This window comes from Sinohyriopsis cumingii, chromosome 7 (assembly GCF_028554795.1).
Source record: "Sinohyriopsis cumingii isolate HCF-2022 chromosome 7, ASM2855479v2, whole genome shotgun sequence".
Classification (NCBI taxonomy): Eukaryota; Metazoa; Mollusca; class Bivalvia; order Unionida; family Unionidae; genus Sinohyriopsis; species Sinohyriopsis cumingii.
The window spans coordinates 29,729,225-29,751,021 of NC_142967.1; the positions used below are offsets into that span (position 1 = coordinate 29,729,225).

Genomic DNA, 21,797 nt, shown 5'->3' on the forward strand with positions numbered 1-21,797 from the left:
CAGTCATTTCGGTTTTGCTATTTTTTATATAAAAGCCTCAGATTAATAAATCAGCATTGCCACAGGTAAACCCCCCCCCCCTCCGCTTATAGGATACAGAATTGAACGATATTAGTTCTGGGGAGATGTCTTGTCTACATGTTTTCAAGACGCATATCATATTAAAATATATTAGAGCTGGTATTTATTAGTCTGGAGTACTTTCCAGGGTACAATATCGTAGGGATAGGGTCGTCTTTCTTCCAGCAAGGCTTACTTTTAAGGTCAGCTTGATTTCAGATTCATAGGGAGAACACACACACACACACACACACACACACACACACAGAGTAAAACAAAATGTGCAATCCTTGCTAACTGATCATACAAAACTGACTATTTATATAAATTATTTCAATGAACTAAAATATCAACATTTCATGCAGTTTATGATTCATAACTAGAATATTTATGAGCGTGATTGCACACAGTGAATTTTGGACAACACATATATCATAAATACTAATTGGAGTCTTTGATAGATGTGGAACACATGCAAGCAGAGCTCCGAAATCATGACTGACGAGTTGACAGCGTGAGCATGCTAAATGTGATGTACACGTATACCATTGTGTGTGGTTTCAGACATACTACACTAGGCCAACAGGATATGAAATGCCTTGCGATGGTCATGAACCTATGAAAGTTGAAATACTACTCGTATTTTGTTCAACACATTAGAATAGGGATAGACTGTTTGTATAGTATATGGAGTTTCACTGTATGATTGAAAGCTGACACGTTAAAAAGTTATATTCGCAACTGATACACTGAAATAACTTGCTACATTATACTGAAGAAAATAAATTAAGATTGCTTTGTTAAGCACTATTATAGAAATGCTTTCCGTTACAATGACAACCAACGTTCTGTCACTGTTTCTTACGATGTTTAAGTATTTTCATATTTAATCAATGCTATACATATTTAGTTTTATTGTATGAATAGTTGCTGGTCAGAAAGTCAACCTGATGATGATTATAATCTATTACTTTTCTGTCTTACTTGGGCATAGAAAAACAAAAAAGAGCCACAATTGCTTGAAACTTTGATATTACCTCTTTATATGCTAACATCATTGTTTTAATTTAAAATATTTTTTTCTGAAAAGATATTAAAAAGTTTGAGTATTCTACTATGAAAAAATACATTTAAAATAGATCTATTACTGTTGTGGACATTACAGAGGACAAGCAAAACTTCCTGCATTCCATTGTTGTCAAAAAAACTGTTTGTTACTTCATAAGCCTAATATGAAAGTTTGGTTAAGTTAGGCCACCAAATATGCGAAATATCCTTCCCTGAATACAGCATAGAGATTAGATTGTCAATTGTAGTGCCTTTGCCCATATCACGAGGCAATCGAGTACACAGGAACAGGGACGACCTATGAAAGGGTTCATAAAGACTCGATGTTGAGGCAAATGAATCATCACTTTATCATAGACGGCTAAAATGGAACTATCCTCAAATCCATCTGGCCCCGCCTACGATGTCGTCTTTAGATCTAAATATAGTACCTTTTGGACTCAGATACCAAATTTCATTTGGTAAACACACTTGTCCTCCCCTAGAAGCAGAAAAACAGTAGTCTTTCTAATACTACAAAATGTTTGGTTTCCAAATCACCATCTTACTTAAAGTCTACCCCTTTTAATAATACTTGAATGTCCATTCACTGAGCCAAATTATCTGATGCTAAATATTGGAATGTGAGATGCTATTTGACCTATGAGAGTAAAATATCTACCATAGGTCAATTGCTTTTTCCATTCCTTAACGTATGCCCCTCACCCTCACCCAAAATCTCCGTCTACAAATTTTACAGATGTAGATTATGTGCTTTATAGTAAGAGATCCTTTAAAATCTTGACATGCAACATCCAGCAATTTATTTAATTTAATTTAATTTAATTTAATTCATTAAAATTTGAAACGTTGATTGAAGATCTTTGGAACTTGTCATATATGGCGGACAGGTTAAGCCATTCGCTTTCTTATGTCTGTATGTATGTATGTATGTCTATATGTATGTATGTATGTATGTATGTATGTATGTATGTATGTATGTATGTATGTATGTATGTATGTATAACTCTTTTTATCAAGGATATCAACTTTCATTTTTTCCATTAAAACTACACATCCAAGAATAAAATACATATACTCATCTGCAAGAAAGTGAAGTTTTGAACTGTGCATGTTAATCAAAAGGGAAATTTGCAATATATATTATCATTTAATTATACCTACATCGCATATGTACCATATATTTTCAATACAAAAGTTAACATACAAGCCATAGAAGTGATCACGTAGAATCAGAAGCACTGTTATAACTACTTCCATTGGTATAACTTGTAGCAATATTATCAGTTCTGTTGTAGTGGTGGTGGACGAGGTGACGTTGAAGGTTGCAGTAGTAGTATTATTGTGTGTGTGTGTGTGTTTTGGATTTTTAACGTAGCTTTAACCATTTTTCAGTCATATCGCTGCGATGTCTTCAGTGTGACAGTTTATAGTGATGTCTAGCACTGGGACATCATGCGGCAGACATGTAGCACCACGTCCCGACAAGTCACATTATCCTTGCACCAGGCCGACCAGTCCTAACACTAACCTCTTAATGCTGAGCGCCAAGCGAGGCAGCTGATAGTACTATTTTTAGAAGTCTTTGGTATGACTCGGCCATGGTTCGAACCCGCGACCTCCCGCATCCGAGGCTGACGCTTTAACCACTAGGCTATCGGAGCGGTCTAGTAGTATTAGTAGTAATAGTAGTAGCAGCTGATGTTGTTGCAAGATAGAACAGATAGCTGTTCGTTTTGGTTTAATAGCTTTTATGCTTGTATTTCAATTAGTTGTTCCCATTGGAGATAATAATTGCAATACTACTACGATATATAAATTGTAAAAGAAGAAGGACTGGATGGATTATATTACTGGGTATAAATGGAGTGTAAAAATGTACAACGAGAAGGAATGATAACACTGGAAAAAGGAATTATTGTCAAAGTTAGCAATATTGTATGGTAATGACTCATGTTGCTACTACTACTACTAATGCAATACGCAAGGAGTCTCACTTCGGAGAGTATCAAGCAACTCCTGCGTGAATCGAGCTTGATACAGATGTTTCTCTATTTCCAAGGGCCTCAAGAAAGTTGTCAACGGAAGGGATCTTAAACGTGCAAATATCATATATAATTTGTATCTAACCATTAAGTGACCACACATTCAGAGAACTCTGACTTTCAAACTTGCATGCTTTTTTTCCCCTTCCCATTCGTATGGCCCCTCATTAGGCATTTAAAAGCAAAAGATTTGTAGTTTACGTCACACACCACATCCATGCTATCAAAAAATCTCGTCAGTACTATAACATCTGCTCCTAGACATTTGCTAATAACTCGGTCCAAGAAATATCTTCTCAGCAACTGCTGCTATTACTATCACCACTACCACCACCACTACTACGACTACTACTACTACTACTAGGAATAATAAAGACAATCAGCTTCGTCTAGTAAATTGTATTGGATGTTTATGAATTTCCCGTATATATAATTTATTAAACATTAAGACTTGGATGAAGCTGGTAAAATTATAAAAATGACCTACCGAGTGGAGTATGTAAACTTATTTTATTCGACTGTAGTATAAACATCAACAAAATTATAACGTTTTCAGCGGTAATCAAAACAAAAAAATACAATAAAAGTACTGACATATTTTTCCATATACATAATATATCAAATATAGCAACTTATTTTACACACGAATCACAACAAAAGGCTTTTACAAATGAATATTAACCTAAACTAAAAAGTCATCAACATTTTTCTAGTTTAATACGATGAGAGAAATAACGAGGATGACGATAGTTGTGTACAAAGTTATCATAAGACAAGAGAAAATTACCGGTCAGATGCTTGTACATGCTTGATTTCATTTGTCGTGCCTTAATTACACAATTATTAATAAGTTTCTCCAGAATGCAGTGCATATCTCGATACGATAGAGGACACGGTGATCTTTCGCCTTTAAGTATAATCATATTGATATATAACTGGGAAATACGCTATACATGATTAATAAATTTACACTACAAGGAAACCGTTCTTTGCTGCATAAAGCCTGTGAGTAACTTGGTGAAGCAGTCATACCAGGAAAATGGTTATGATTAAGCTTAAAAATTAACAACATAATATGTATAGAATTTAAGATAAACAATCATTCGTTCTTAATCGTAAATTAGCAATGGCTTTTACGGGAACCGGATAGGACAAGAATTCTTAGCACCTTACTGAAAATAACAAAAATGGCTATGAAGGCAAAACTATGCTTCAACAATAATTATAAACTTAAGCATGAGAAAATATTGGTCAGAAACTAATAGAAAATAATGTTTCATACACACGGGATATGCACATCATTGGTCACACAAAACTCCTGACTCTTTCAACAACTGTCGAAACTTAGTAACAACCAGAAACATGTCATGTCCAACCTGCTTTCTTCTAACATTGCCAATCACCCCTATCCGCCGTAGAGGAATCAAACATGATCATGCAATCAAATTAAAACTCCTGCACTTACCAATCAAAGTAGATAATTTACCAGTCCACAAGCTATTATACAGGAAGATTTCACAGTAGTGTATCCTTGCACTAGTAAAAACATGACTTGCCATATTTCCAGGACAGGAAATATAAATTTAAAACAAAAGCATGAAGTAGAAAGCTCCTTACATGGTTACCAGCATCGTGCCCGCACATGGTGGTGGTGGGGGCTTCCCTCCCCCCGATTTCACCTAAAAACATATTTTGTCCAACATCCGTAAAACTTAATAGCTGATTACTACATGGTTACCAGGTAGGTTCTGTGTTGGGGGTTAGTTTTGTTTTTCATACTCCGGGGGTATTTGTACAATCAATACCAATCACAACATCAGTATATCACAAACAGTTGCGCCTCCTCCAAAGAAAAGGAGAGTTATAAACGATAGTGCTACAGATCTATTTTTATTTATGAATAGTCCAACAAATGTCAATTGTTCTACATTATACTCTTCTTCAGACCCATGTACACAATATCGAATCATTTGCTTCCGTAGAACATATCCATATTAAAGTGCTTAACGGGGAAAAACGGGGCTTTTCTTGTATCGGTGCAATCCACAACGTAGAATCAATCAGTGCTTGATATTTCTATGACATATATGCTTTAAAACGTTACAATCCATTACATATTTGTATAATATAATGCAAATCGATCAATCGCTTTAGCTTTCACAACATATTACGTCAGCAAATGTTAGGAAACGTCCAGTAGCATTTTTATAACAAATTGTCATTCAAAATGTATGGTGAATCTCTCTGTGTCTCTCTGTCTGTCTGTCTGTCTCTCTCTCTCTGTCTGTATGTCTGTCTGTCTCTCTGTATCTCTCTCTCTCTCTCTCCATTTAAAGCAGCATACGTTCTTGTCGTTTTTATCTTTTGAGGAATTTAGTTTAAGCAGTCTAAATTACTATCATTTACCTTTGAAAAACATGGACCTGTATCTCAACTACATATATATTTCTCAGTCACAAAATATTATGTTCTCTTTCTCAACACCTAAACCTTATCCAGGAACCTTTTGTTGCGTTCTAAATCCCTCAAGCAGACTCTAATATCATTCTCCCTGTGAGGATCTTTTTTGGCGGAAACATTCATTTGTAATTTGTCTCCCTCTTCCACTTCTTTTAACCATGCAATACAAATTCAATATATGACCTAGTGTACTAAGCTGAGACTAACTTTAAGATGTTTGTTTGTTCTTACTTCCAGAACATCCACTGTCAATTCTGTTCCTCCGAATAATATTTTAACACGGAGAGGCCAGTGTCTGTGATTTTCGTATGGAGACAACTCGATTGTAAGCAAGCCAACGTGAAAGCATCCTTCATCTGTTACATACTGTGGATTCCTATTTTGGGAGGCATATACCTCAAGAACAGCTTGCGTCAACCCATTCATGGCTGGAAAATATTCTTGGCCCTCTACGTCTTGACCTACTTCGATAGACTGACCAACTTCGATGTGGCGGTTGAATACATCATCAACAAAGACGAAGCCATCTAATTCTTTTCTTTTATCCGGACGATGTATGTCTGGTTTAAACCTCATCATTCTTGCAATGCCGTAGGAGTATTTACTGATTCGCCTTGTGATAACTGTATGATGTTCTCCAAACAACACTGCACCCTTCAATATGGTGGAAGAGGGGTCTATGGCTCTAAACACCTTTTCTCCAAACTGTTCTCGCATACGGCTGTAGACGTATGGAGACTCAGAAAACCCTCCCACCATTATGATGTAGGAAAGATCAGGTATATTCTCCAGTAATTCTGAGACTTGTTTAATGATACTCGACACAGTTGTGTCGAAAAAGGTTTTAAAGTGACTGCTTAGAATGCTAATCTTTCCTCGAGGAAATTCAATGTCACTGCCACCTGGAATGTTCGAAACATCACTCATTATGTCAACCCCACACGCGCTCTTGTGTAATTCTAGTAGATGATAGGGGAAAGGAAATGTCACCTTCTCCGATTTACCATCGAAAAGTCTTTTTTTCCTCTCAAAGGTCGTGAACAATTCTAAGTATTCATCTAAATGAAGACTTTTAAATTCTTTGATTACAGGCGCTCCAAATATCTTAATGAGGAACTGTCTAAAGGCTTCATCGACGTTTGTACCGCCATAGTTCCCACCGGTGGCATGATGTAATTCTGCAAGGTTCCCATCTTCTAGTACCTCATGACATGTGATATCAGCAGTTCCTCCTGCAAAAGTTTTAAACTTAAATAAGCTCTTCATTCACAGCTTACGTTTATAAGCACGTGGCGTACAAATATACTCGTACCTCTGTAAGTACGAGTGAAACTATGAAATAGTTTGTACATCATTTTAATGTCAGAATCGCCATTTGTCGAACTGCGTTAATTTTAAAACTTTATTTTGTTTAATTCATTCGGTAGGAACAAATAAACTGAAAATATTGGACCTATCATATTTATGCAAGTGACAGTTCTCCATGATATGCAAAACCTCTGAACTAGATTAAAAAAGATTAAACTTAATATTCATTTCGTGCTATTTTAAATTGCTATATCATATGAGAACATTCCTGGACCAATGGGTCGGCAATGTCGTCTAATAGACATCTTCCTGGCAATATATATATATATATATATATATATATATATATATATATATATATATATATATATATATATATATATATATATATATATATATATATATATATATGTGTGTGTGTGTGTGTGTGTGTGTGTGTGTTTCTCAAAACGCCCGCACGTACAGCGAGGAATTTATATAAGGAGTACCACAATAGTTACATATCTTTTTCTTCAGCACCTAAGCAAAAAATAAATAAATTCAAAAGTAACTGAAGACATAATGCGTATCTAAATGAACCACCTATCTTAAAATTCAACGCCGTGAAGAACAGTACAGAAGTAAATTTGCATACTTAGCGTTATACTTACTTATAAGACGAGTCCGACTCCAAAAAGCACAGACCCAGATCTACCGTAGCATAATGTGCCTGCAGATGTGGTTCTGTGCAAGTTGTTAGGAGTAATCCGTAGAACAAACAACACAGACCCTGATCTGGAGGCACTTTATCATACGTCAGGTCAGGATCTATGTTGTTTGCAATTTGACTCGTGTTAAAAGCGAATACATACGATAATTATCTGAGACCCAGCTCACTGTCTACAGATCAGTCACATAATGAAAGTAAAATAAATATATCCTGCAATCGAAATACTATGGTAAAGTACTGACAATAAGGCATACAAACAACAAAAGTGATTGATTCGTTTGTTTGGCTAACACATAAGTGCATCGTGATGCAGTCACATTGTAACAAGCTATATACTCACTAAGAAGTCAGATGTAAAAATAAAAAGTCATGGAAATAAATCAACACATTGCACTGTACGGATGAAACAAAGACCAAATGAATAGTCATTTTGAGTCCGTAATACGCAGAGCAAAAACGTACAATACAGATCGTAGATAAAGGGTCTGAATAGAAAATGTTGTTGACTCCCAAGTGAAGTGAACATTTTGCAAACAATTCTGATAAAAGTTAACGGTTAAATTATTAGATATACATTCAAGTAATTGTCATATGTGTATATTTGTCTAGGATTAGGTACAACCAAGTTTGTATCAATGAGGAAAATAAAGTCGGTTTTCCTTTATATGGTGGAAAGTATACGAAATACACTGTGATAAAGTAGATAGAATATCAAAATACAGTTCAGACGGATGACTGATTTTTTTTTAAAGCTACGTTAAAAATCCAAATCACACACACACACACACACACACACAGTAAAACAAAATAGACGGAAACTGGGAGTATAAAAATGAGAATACATTTTATATAACTCTAGTTTGTGCGTGCAATATTACCAAGGAGAGATAGCGGTGCTTAGAGTGATTTCAGCAAATAGGAATAAGCAAAACAAGGGACGAAGACACGCCCACTCCCCATTTTAAGGATATTTCTTTGTACTAACAATGATAAAGATCGACGGTATCATTGCGTTGTAATAAACAAGTTTTTCAAATTTTGTGTCAACACGTATAAATAGGCATTATGAAGAGAAATACATATGTTTGTTTTGAATACACCAGAAAATGTATCTGAACACAAAAACGTGTTATAACATAGATAAGTTGATAAATATAATGTTTGAAGAGAATTCTGTTTTGATTATTTTAAGAACTGTCTGAAACAGTTAAGAGCATGGTGTGTTATTAGAATTCTAAAAGTATAATGGTGCCAGAGTCAGAGTGTACAAGCATATTTTGAGACACAACAGAAGACCTGTTAATGAAGGAGTGCATGAGACAAATTAACACAGAGTGCATGCCAGATGCAAAGCACTCATTTGGGTCAATGCCAATGAAATGTCTAGACGAAGAATTCTCAGAACACGATAAATTATAATGCCATAAACAACGCGTACCAGAGATGTACGTAAGTGACACGAACTCGAAATGCCCGGTAAGACCATGGACAATAAAACAGGCAAACATATTCCATCAGGATTCTGCTGACGTCTCAATTTAATACGCAGTACAAACATACCAATGAGGGGATGCCGATATTATCAAATTATTTTAATATCGTTGGGTAAGACTACCAAGCTAGCGTACGAAACAGTATAGAGTGAAAAATACTAAAACAAGGGTATTCACATAGAAGATGAAAAACTGCTAATCCGTTGAACATATTTCATATGTGAAAATTAAGTAATTAAAGAGCGACAACCATCACACAAAATTAAATATAGCGGTCGGTGATAAAGAATGCAATTCATACAGCATATATCTGAAAAGAAAATCATTATGTATTCATAACATGTCCATTTATAACTGTCAAGACATTCACTAACAGCTGTCCATATGATCATAACCTAAATATTGGAGAAAAGAATTTTATCCATACGAATGCAGGGATATATTATTGGAAAACATAAATTAATCAAATATATCACCGAAAGATATGTTTGATTCACTATTTAATAATTCAAAACATCCAGTGACGATTATTAGCATGCACATTATGTCATTAATTATTTCAACTTGAAACTATTTGGTGATGTGCATGCCTTCATGCAAAAAACTATACATTGATTCAGTGATATTTTGGCAAAGTTTAGGAATGTATATTTGATTAATTGCTTACCAGACTCTGCTCATTAGTACACTGCACTTGATTTTATCAATTACAGACTAGACTCTGCGCACTATGAATTGCACGCTAGACTTGGCTCACTGGTATACTGCACATGATTTAATGAATTCCACATTAGACTCTGCTCATTAATAGAATGCTGCACATGATTTAATGAATTCCACAATAGACTCTGCTCATTAATAGAATACTGCATATGATTTAATGAATTCCACATTAGACTCTGCTCATTAATAGAATACTGCACACGATTTAATGAATTCCACAATAGACTCTGCTCATTAATAGAATGCTGCACATGATTTAATGAATTCCACAATAGACTCTGCTCATTAATAGAATACTGCACATGATTTAATGAATTCCACATTCGACTCTGCTCATTAGTAGAATACTGCACATGATTTAATGAATTCCACAATAGACGCTGCTCATTAATAGAATACTGCGCATGATTTAATGAATTCCACAATAGACTCTGCTCATTAATAGAATACTGCGCATGATTTAATGAATACCACAATAGACGCTGCTCATTACTACAATAGTGCGCATGATTTAATGAATTCCACGATAGACGCTGCTCATTAGTAGAATACTGCACATGATTTAATGAATTCCACATTAGACTCTGCTCATTAATAGAATACTGCACATGATTTAATGAATTCCACATTAGGCTCTGCTCATTAATAGAATACTGCACATGATTTAATGAATTCCACATTCGACTCTGCTCATTAATAGAATACTGCACATGATTTAATTAATTGCAAGCTAGATGGTGACCACAATCAATTGCACACTAGACTCTGCTCATTAGTACACCACACATTTCATAAATTTCACGCTAGTCTCAGCTCATTAGTACACCACACATTTCATAAATTGCACACTAGACTCTGCTCATTAGTACACCACACATTTCATAAATTTCACGCTAGTCTCAGCTCATTAGTACACCACACATTTCATAAATTGCACACTAGACTCTGCTCATTAGTACACCACACATTTCATAAATTGCACACTAGACTCTGCTCATTAGTACACCACACATTTCATAAATTTCACGCTAGTCTCAGCTCATTAGTACACCACACATTTCATAAATTGCACACTAGACTGCTCATTAGTACACCACTTTTCATAAACTATACGCTAGTCTCTGCTCATTAGTACACCACACATTTCATAAACTGCACACTAGACTCTGCTCATTAGTACACCACATTTTTCATAAATTGCAAACTAGTCTCAGTTCATTAGTACACCACACATTTCATAAATTGCACACCAGACTGCTCATTAGTACACCACTTTTCATAAACTGTACGCTAGTCTCTGCTCATTAGTACACCACACATTTCATAAATTGCACACTAGACTCTGCTCATTAGCACACCACATTTTTCATAAATTGCAAACTAGTCTCTGCTCATTAGTACACCACACATTTCATAAATTGCAAACTAGACTCTACTCATTAGTACACCACACTTTTTATAAACTGTACGCTAGTCTCAGCTCATTAGTACACCACACATTTCATAAATTGCACACGAGACTCTGTTCATTAGTACACCACACATTTCATAATCTGTACGTTAGTCTCTGCTCATTAGTACACCACACATTTCATAAATTGCAAACTAGACTCTACTCATTAGTACACCACCCTTTTCATAAATTGCACACTAGTCTCTGCTCATTAGTACACCACACGTTGGTTGTGAATGCTCTTCACATGAGGTGCTTTGCACTTTATAGCAAGCGGTATAATTTTATGAAACAAAAGGCCACATGTATTGATTTTCTAGCAAGACTGACTATCCAGGTGTGAAGTGCTCTGCACTTTACAGCAAGCTGTACAATTTCATCAAACAAAAGAAAAGTAAAATACCATAAAATATATTATACACGAAATAAATTTATCGCCGGGAAAAGTAAAGATTTTTTTTACACAAGTTATCGTTAAATGACTGTTCCATTGAAGATAGATTTCGAAACGCAAGGCGTTCTGTCAGCAAAACTGATGTTAACACAAAGTCAAATCAATAAAATACAGCACCACAAGCCATTTAGTTTGAATTTATCAGCAGCACAAGTTTCTGCAATAACTCGATGTAAAGAAATAGGTGAAGGATTTCTGGGATCTGCACTAACAATTATTGCAAAATCGGTACCTCCAGAATTATTGCCAGTACTAGGAACATTAGGTTTAGCTGCGGCGTCATGTGCAATATCAGGTGCAACTAAAAAGGCTGTGTCCTGTGGCAGAGTCACCGGCGACTAAATCTCCCGAGACAGAATCACCGGCGATGGAATCAAACAGTTAGTACTCTAGGAATTGTATCTAGCAACAGTAATAAAAAAATGCCTGAAAACGAAGTGTTCGGAAATGTAAAACACAAAGAAACGTAAAGCAACTACTAAAAGACGGATTCATAGGGCCGTTGCTAGCTGGAAAAGCGGGAAGTTTACTTCCCAATCTGTTGGGGACAAGACGTGAGAAAGGACTAATGCTACCCGGAACCAGAAGGTAGCTCCGTTAAACAACTTTGAAATTCTAGATAAACTGAAAGATATTAACGGATTTACCGGAGTATTTTCCAAAGATTAACTCAGACCGCAAGCTGTCAAATCACAATCTGGAGAGCTTGGCTCTCCACAGAAAAATCAAAGTTGTGTTATAAATATTCAAAATTTCAAGGACGGGTCTGGTACACATTTGGTAGCGCTTTACAAGAACAACTACTTTGATTCGTTTGGTGCACTTCCGAGTGTTATTATCAACCAGTACGTTTTTGCATCTAAAAAATACAAAGAAGCTGCTCGTCTAATGAATTTCAGCCAGTTGGAACTTTAGCTTGTGAATATTACTGTGCTATGTTTATCAAAGAGCATCCGGGACCCAAGCGCAGTGTGCAAAGCAATCAACGAAGATTTTCTGCAATTTATATTGCATTTTACACCTAAACCAATCTTGGAGAACGATAACATAGCTTTTACATATTTTATCTAACATAGTAGTATAAAAATGACTATGTATTGCCTTAAGTGCTGCAGTAACACAGAAAATACGAGCACCACACCAGAAGCAGCTACAAATAACAGACTAATGCTAAAACGTATTTGTGCAACCTGTGGCAGAGAAGAGAATATGTTTCTTAAACAAGCTAAACTGAGTGACTCACTGCCTGGAGATCATCGAACGCAAAGAATTCCTAATGTTATTTTAGTCGGCGATTAAATTAAAATAAAAATGCAGAGCATTTCACGTAAATGTAAAGCTGACTACAATCTGTGTCTCGAGCAGTACAAAATAATAACTTACTGTCAGTGTTGTAACAAACGAGCTGTAATCGGTTTCGGCTTAGATATTCACAAGTTAATTGGAAAATTACTGAAACCCAACGGAGGATGGACATTGCCACTTCATAAGTACCCTGGATGGATCCTGCTCGATGAACAACTTGATGAAAATGACAAATCCATGCCAGGGCAAAAACCTTCTAATCACGTTGATGCAATTGCAATGCATCTGACTTATGTTAGTAGGACAACGAAAACGTTAAATCAGCAGCAGGGGGGGCGAATCGGACATTTTGTCCAATCGTTATTTTGCTTAATTATTACTTTCTGCACTCAACGATCTAGTGTCGTCAGCGCCTGGTAAAAAAAAAACGACGACGTCGTTGGGGGATCGTCCAAACGTCATTTGGTTTAATTAACACCTTCTGCGCGTCGATCCCCAGCGTCGTCAGCGTCCGGTAAGCACATCGACGACCGCGTCGATGTCATCGCCCCCCCTGCTGCTATGATCTTACAAACAGAGTGATCACTAACTCCTCCTCTTGCAGATCAATTAGGTTATTTGACTGATCGGTAAGTCTGAAATTAATTCTCGTTAAAAACCGATCATGGCATCGCATATAGACCGGATTAATCGGACTCTCAATGATCAAAAATCCCGGAGGGGCTGTTGGTGAAAACGAATAAAGGATATACCCCTGTTGAGCTTGATTTGATTGCTTGGTATCTACCTGGTAACTTCCTTCGATAGCATCACACACTAGATTAATCGCTATCACCGATGCAATATTTACGTTGTACGGGGCAATATGCCTACCATCATCTCCGTTATCGTGTCTGAGGATAGTTGATGGGGGGGTGTCCGCGGGTGGATTCTTAGGCCATCCTAGTATGGTTCTTATTGAGCTGTTATAAATATCAACCATATACCCCGGTGTGCTTATTTCAATCGTCGACGATAACGTCGGTTCATGAACCGTAATAGCGATTTTTGATTCCTTTCCTGTGATCGATTTTATCCTGCGTTGAAATTCTTTATTGATTTGTTCTATTTGGTATGACCCAGTTGGTATTGTAACCTCCTCCCAGTCTGGGGTCCCATCGGGTTTATTTGTCCGTGCAAAAACCAGCGAGTTATTAGGTTGTTGTCCGTTAAATGCGTCCGCTCGGATATTAGGCCAACTGTGATATACTCGCAATTTTGCCAGTGCTATTTCCTTTACTGGAACCGGTGATGGAAAGTTCACACTGAATTCGGGTTTCGTTGACGTTATTGATATCATATTTGTTTGTACCGGAGTGGTGTTCTCCGCGATCCGCTGAAGTAATTGAGACCCTTCGGGGTTCAGCGACATTATTATTATTCGTTGTCTTTAGTGTCTAATTTCAACAACCAGGTGGTTCCGGCTTCCAGTTGAAAATCCTCGATTTTTGACATCGCGGAGCTATACAACTGGACCATCGTGGAGAATTCAACATCGGATACGAACAAATTATCAATCGATAACGAGATCAACCCGGATAATTTCGAGTATGCGTCGGATACTATTTGATGTTTTACTGTATACTCGTTGAGTTTTTTCTGAAAACACGATGATATCTTCCTAGTGATTGCGTTGGCAACTCCAGCAACTGTTGTCATTGCGGAGACAGCGATTGGAACAGCGATCGGGGTTATCGTGGTCACCGTGGATAAAATAACACCGGCGCCAGCTACTATACCCGACACCGAGCACACGACCGCGTCGATGGCGGTTATTTTACGACGGTATTTTTTTATTTTTACACGGTATTGTTCGGAAAGCGTTTTCAAGTTCGCGGAAAATTCTTTTGCGGTATCGAATCGATATTGATGTGACGTCGGTGATACCTCTGATTCAACTTCCTTGGTGGTCATTTTTATTTTAAAAGAGCTAGTGTTTTTAATTACTTAAATTCGCTACAAATTCCACATACCATGTGATGTTTGTTCTAAATAGACTGCTATCAACGGCTCTAATTATAAACTGTTCGGCTGTATTCTTGTCAATAATTGTTGATATTGTATTGTTAAACCCGGATGAACTCGACGATGATATATTGAACTGCATCGCCGAAATCAATGTCAATCGATAAATACCCTTAACAATTGCGGTGACATCTATTGCATTACGCGTAGGAGTCCAATCGAATGATCCGTATTGAACCGTGTATACGCCACTGCCGATGATCCCATGAGGTGTTTTCATTTTTTCGAGTTGCTCTGTCATTCTAGGTAGTCTGTCCTTAATCGCTTCAACATCAGTTTTGATCGTTCCTATTTCATATATATTCCCGTTTATGCTTTTTTTGTTCTCTTCAACATTAGTTTTGATTGTTTTTATTTCCTGTCCATACGCAGTGATATCATTTATAGTTGTTGTAATCTCATCCGGCTTGGTATTTTTTTTACCAAAGAATTTATCAACGGCGTTATCGATCCTGTTATTATTTTTTCGTAACGAGGTAAATTGGCCCGACAGCGTCGTAAACTCCGAAATAGTATTCTTTATTGTTATAATATTTGGTTCGCTTACCGGCGGGGTTCCAAAAAAATTATTGACAATGTCTCGCATTTCGCCGACGGGTGTTATCATCGACATTAACTGTTCTCCATGAAAGTTAAATTCACCACGTAAACTTTTTAACGAATTCGACACGGATATATAACTGTTGCCAAGTATATTTATTCTTCCATCTATCATCGATATATCTTCACCCGGTTTGAGTCGTCCGTCGCTGGTATACAGCGCGATAGCGTTCTCGGAGGCATCATTATTTCGTGTTAAAACGTCATTTAGTGACACATTACCGGATTTCAATTTACCCTGGCGGTCCTGAAATACAACTATTTCGCCCGGGTCAACACTTGTTAGATTCAACATATCAGCGATTTCATCCTCAATTAGTTTTTTTATGTCGGCGGCGGCCGTTTCCGTGGATTCTTTCAGCGCCGAAACCGGTCGTCCCCAGATATCAATCATTATTATTGTAAATGTTATTCTCTAATATCCGTTGAGCTTCTACGACCCCACTAGTGTATTCGTTTACAACCACATGAGGGGGTTTCCGCGATGATGAAATCGCCGCGAGTACGTTCAATACCTCACGGCCACATATCGGTGGGTCACTTAACTGCTGTGTTGGCAGCGTGGAATAAAAAACCCGGGCTGAACACGCCCGGGCTGAACACGCCCGGATATACCGCATGAACTCTTTCGGCGGGGCTAACCCGTATGAATCAAAATAGACGATCGCACGCGGATCAATCGCGTATGCAACCCAATGAGTTCCCGCTCCGGAGGATCCATCGAGGTTAATTATGCCGGTTTCAATATTCCTTGGTGCCGCCGGCAATTGATCCCTCATAAAAACACCTCTGAAGTTTTTTATCGCTAGCGCGTTTGCGGCGTCTATTAAATCAAAATTAGACATTGGAGTCATTGACTCAGGAGTCATTGACTCCCGAGTCAATAAACGGTTCCCGGTAGTCTTAGACCCTTTCCCGAGTACCATGAATACGGGGTTCCCGGTAGTCTTAGACCCTTTCCGGCCACGGGTCGTTTTTTTTTGTAGCCTTTCCCGGTTGCCTTCTTCAATGCCATTCCCGCCGCGGTACCAACGGCTCCTAACGCCGCCGCCTTAGCCACTGCTGGGGCCGCCGCGGCAATCAATGCCGGAATCGCAGCTAACAGCGGAAATATCCCACCGGTCTTTTCCATGTCTTTGATCGCTGCGGCTGAAAAATCTATTTGAACACCCTTTTTATTCTTCATCGCATCATTGAAATGTTTTATTTGACGCGCCGTCAACGATATCTTATGATTACCGCCTGCCATCTGTGACGGCTTCAGCGTTATTGTGGTTCCGCATTGTTTAGCCGACTTTGATCGTAATTTCTTGACTTGACCATCAGTCAACTCTACACTGACGACACTATACGACATTTTATTGTAAACGCGTTTTGTGCTTTCAATTACATGTTTTCCACTGGCGCATCAACGATTCTCATTCGTCCACCAACACCTTCTAGCAGCATTGATTTATCGCTGAGAATGACAGCAACCGCTCTGTAATTAACACCACCCGGGGCTATACGAGCTCTGAAGTGTATATCAACGACGGATTGTCTCGTTAAATCAAGATGTTCCAGCGAAAAATAATAAATCGGATATAGGTTTTTAAAATCAAGTTGTGATATTTGCAAACCAGTGTCGACGTTTTGATCACGACCCATATATGACAGCAATCGATGATACACACGTGCGACATGGTTGTTGTCGTAATTAAGCTGTATATCCTCGGATGGTTCCTGTTGTCCGTTTATTCTCAGCGAAACATCCCTGACTCCTAATTGATCAAATATCATATGGCTGCGTTCTTGATTACCCAATCGTTCCCTATTCTGCAGCGCTATGAATATATGACGCGGGGCTGAAACACCCTGTTTTGATGCTAGGTGCCATGTAAACGTATCGGCGACGTTATCCTCTTTAGCATCAGTTGTTACCGCTAGCCAACTCAACAGCGATTTCCCTCCCTGTTCCATAAATGCTAACAATCGTGCTTCCGTGGTAACTGATGGAGTCAGCACCGGCATCCACAATGCCATTTTAGTTAAAACAACCTTACCGGCAGCGACGCCAGCAGCATGCCATATTGCATTGTTATCATCGCCCCTTCGCGTCAGCGCGATTGTATGCTTAGCCCCATAGACAACTTTTCTGACATTTCTGCAGAATCCAAATATGTGATGGAGTGGAATCGCGCATGAAAACTTTCGGCGTGGTCCTTGCAACATTCCTACTCGTGCTGCGAATCCTAGATTGTAATCATTGTTGGTGCTTTTTATAATATTGAAATCAGCGCCTGGTTTTGCTCTGCGATCTGGATTGGTTGCTTCAACCTGGTCAATTGCGGTATCTCTTTCCACTAGCACGTTAACGTACTGAAGATGGTCAGCGTTATTGGTGGTGTCCTTCGAAAACATCATAGATGGGCCCGCCGATCTTGTATAATCATCCGAGTATCTCGCCAACCCAATTATCGTTGTTGCAACATCAACCTCGCGTTCTATTGATTCAATTTCTCGCCCGTCAATAAGATATCTGGCGCTCTCAAATAACGCCATGATACCGTTGTTGACGAAGCCAACTCGAACACGATGGTCATCTGCGTATGGTGCATTATCGGCGGCATTTGTCACGAGTTCTCCCTCGATTTCGATAAACGCTTCACACGGCAGAAAATATTTACTGGTATCTTGGACTTGAAGTTCAATTCGCGATCTTAGGTCAGGTTGCGCTGCATAATAAGAATAATATTGATAATCACGGACAGAATCATCCCTGTGCACTGGGGCGTCCATATCAAACGCGGGATCAGCGGTACGCGCAAACATTTTATTATTTATCATGTTGATGTTTTCAATTGCGATTTTTTCGTCGTAAATTCTTTGAATTTAAACCACTCCCCGCTATCGCGTTCATGAGCGCGTTGGTTGCCGCATCGGCGGATGGCTCAGCCATTGATGGCTTCGTCGCCAACGACTGAGTCGTCGCCAACGACTCTAGTTTTTCTTCCACGGCGTTATTTATTACTTTACTGACATTTGCAGGCATCACTGTCGTTGATGGCATTACCGGTGGTTTCTGTTTTTTTCTCTTGGATTTCACCAATGACATTAGTTTGTCCCGCGCGGCAGAAAACGCCCTTCCGGCAACATCTCCAATAGCGCCGATTCCCTTATCACGAATAACATCAATAGCCTTCATCCCTAATTGTTTGGCTAACGGCGCTACTTTTGGAGCCATTCTTGTAAATAACCCCGCAATGGTGCTACCGAGACCATCTCCATAGTACGCGCGGTAAATAGGCAATCGCGAGTTTACCACGTAGACGAGTACTGGTTTATCATGGTTGTAGTGTATGATCATCCTTATTAAAAACACCAGTTTTCCAATTAATCATCCACGAGTTCGTCTATGAGCGTTCGATATGCATTAATGTCCATAATACCGCCTGCAAATAACCGCTTGCAAATATCAGCGGCCTCATTGATTATTTCCGGAGAGTTATTTCCGGCTCGTTTTCCTCCGATTAGTACCTCTAGCCGTGATATATCACTGAGAACACTACCAGGACAGGTAACGCCGTAGGATTCTTTACCAACAGGGTATCCTTTTCCTTTTTTTGGTGTTATACTCTTAACTTCCTTGTGGAATTCATCGTAATCGGGATCACCACGATGTGGTAATGCTTCTTTATGTTTACTCGCTAAATACACTATTCTTGCCCAGTCTTTTAACGACTTTATATTTTTCTCGTAACCGCTATTGATATGCTTCTTATCTCGTATGTTCTTAGCAAAATTGTTGGCAGTAAAATTAATTAATTCTTCCCTGTTGCTGAAGCCTCTAATTTGATCTATTGTGCTCTTCTTGAGTACAATACGGGGTATATTCCCCTCTTTTTCTTCCGGTATTTCTTCTTCCGGTGTTTCTTCGGGTATTTCTTCTTCTGGTTCTTTCGCAGTAGCACCTAGTTCTTCTTCATCGGCCATTGTAACATAGGGTTCTTGTGGTTCGGTTATAGCGAGTGGTGGTGGCCTCCGTGTTGTAGCAGCCGCTATTTTCGCAGGGAGTGTTTCTAAAGACCTTTTTGTTTGTTCGGTCTGAGCCGCTATCTTTTCAAGCGCACCAAGAACGGGTACAGTTGCCGCCGTAACATCTTTGGTCGCTTTAGTTACCGGGGCAAACAGTTGTTCGCTTCCAACAGTAAAATCGGTTTGCATTTGTTGTCGCGTTTGAAGTTGTTCTCGGACCCTGTCTCGTAACGGTATAAACTTTTTAAGCGCTGCTAGTCGCTCTCTGGCTAGCCGAGTAGTAAGTGATTCGCCTACCATTATTGCAATTGCGAAGCAATTTCTAATTTCTCGCCGGAGTTTTCGTCTATAATCCTTCTAATGTTTTTGATTTTACTAGAAATCTCCCGGCGTCGTTCATAAACACGTCCGAGTTTTTTTCGTATTATTTCAACGGCAGTAAATAGTCCAATGAATGCATTTGCGTCATTGTGGTACAAGTTTTCATTAATCGTATGTTGCAATCGTTTTATAAAAAAGTACTCGCGGGCCAGGGTAAAACGCCCCCGTTTCGACTGTTCGTTAATAATCTCATAATCGGATAATATTTTTTCACTGTCGAGACCATCAGATAATTCAATTCCTTGATTTTTTAATTTTGAAATCTCAGTTAATATATTATTGATGTCTTCGATATTCATTATTCTTATAAAACATCTTGTTTTTAAATAAAAAAAATGAAACCCCGTGTATCAATTCCGAAGGTGTTCATACTTTGTTTTCTTCCGGAATGGACAATTTATTGTCAGCGCCGGTGGCCTTGTCAGCGCCATAGGCGCTGGTGACTTCGTATCTACATATGAAAATCGAATTCTATACCCGGTCTTTTTTGAGATTGCTGTTTGATATACTCGTTCTGCAACAAATCGTATTGAGGTGATACAAATGTCAAAATATTTTCCTGCTTCATTCATCGACTGAAATATTTTTTCCTCGTGAGTTGTTGTATCAAATGACCTTACGGGTTTTGCTTTCTTTGGGTATTTACCGGTTTGGCCTTTTTTACTATTTTCACTCTGAGAGACAGTTTGCAGGTTTGTAAGAGAATTATCAGTCTTATTACTATTAATATGATCAATCACAAGTCCATTCTCGATTAATCCGTGGAAACATTCATAGATGATTCTGTGACAGAGATATTTTTTCCCTCCAGCAGTAAACATCAAATACCCGTGATTATTTACGGTGCCAACTGGTTTCTTCAGTCTACGATTTCTAACAATGCCGTCGCGAGACGCCTCGTAATTGACGAGCACAGGATGCGGCTGAAATTCTTGGTCCATTTGTATAATAATACTACTTGTCTAATTTATTATTTGGTTTAATTATGAATCTTTCAACGTAGTCTTGGGGGGTTTTGATGACGAAGTCTGCGGTGGGATCAATGACGGCGTTTTTAATTCGCTTGTCATAATAGCGTTTTAGTTCCCTGTATCGCTTTCCGCCACAATTAATACACAACTGCGATTTTCCTCTTACACCGACGTGACAAACCAAGCACGGGAGGGGGCCAAGAGAACCATTACGAACGCTTTGTAAATGATACCCGCAGAATTCTCCTCTACATGATTTATTGCACGGGGTTGTCGACCCAATCATCAACCATTTGCAGTGATTCATTATACTATATTCTTTCATTTAAATACTTGTTTTAATTATATGGATGAGTTTGAGAGATTAGCAGTAATTAAGCCCTGGAAAAATATTAAGTTCAATCTCGATAGAGTCCTCAAGGACACACCAAAAGCGTTAATAAACGATAGAACCCTGTTGAATAAAATACGCGATTGTATCGATGAATTCAAGCGTGATGGTGCATCTCATAGTTGGTCAACATTTCGAATTGATGGCATTGTTGATGCTACCATGAACAACAACCGCGCAGCAACGATAATATCACAACTTGACGGTAAAAAGTATTTCTTCAGAGTAAAATTCATTGTCCGGGTGAAATCAGGCGATTGGATCATACGTGATAAATTTGAACCAGTTCTCAGCGACA

At 38.3% G+C, this 21,797-nt stretch overlaps 1 protein-coding gene across 1 annotated transcript in view; it reads right to left on the reverse strand.

Moving 5' to 3' along the window:
* The window catches only part of LOC149794956 (heat shock 70 kDa protein 12A-like), a 102,911-nt gene that overhangs the window by 17,256 nt on the left and 63,858 nt on the right, over positions 1 to 21,797 (reverse strand). The window contains exon 7 of the mRNA XM_089964619.1: positions 5,865 to 6,865. Within this exon, the coding sequence (XP_089820745.1) occupies positions 5,865 to 6,865 (1,001 nt within the window). The remainder of the gene's footprint in view (positions 1 to 5,864; positions 6,866 to 21,797) is intronic.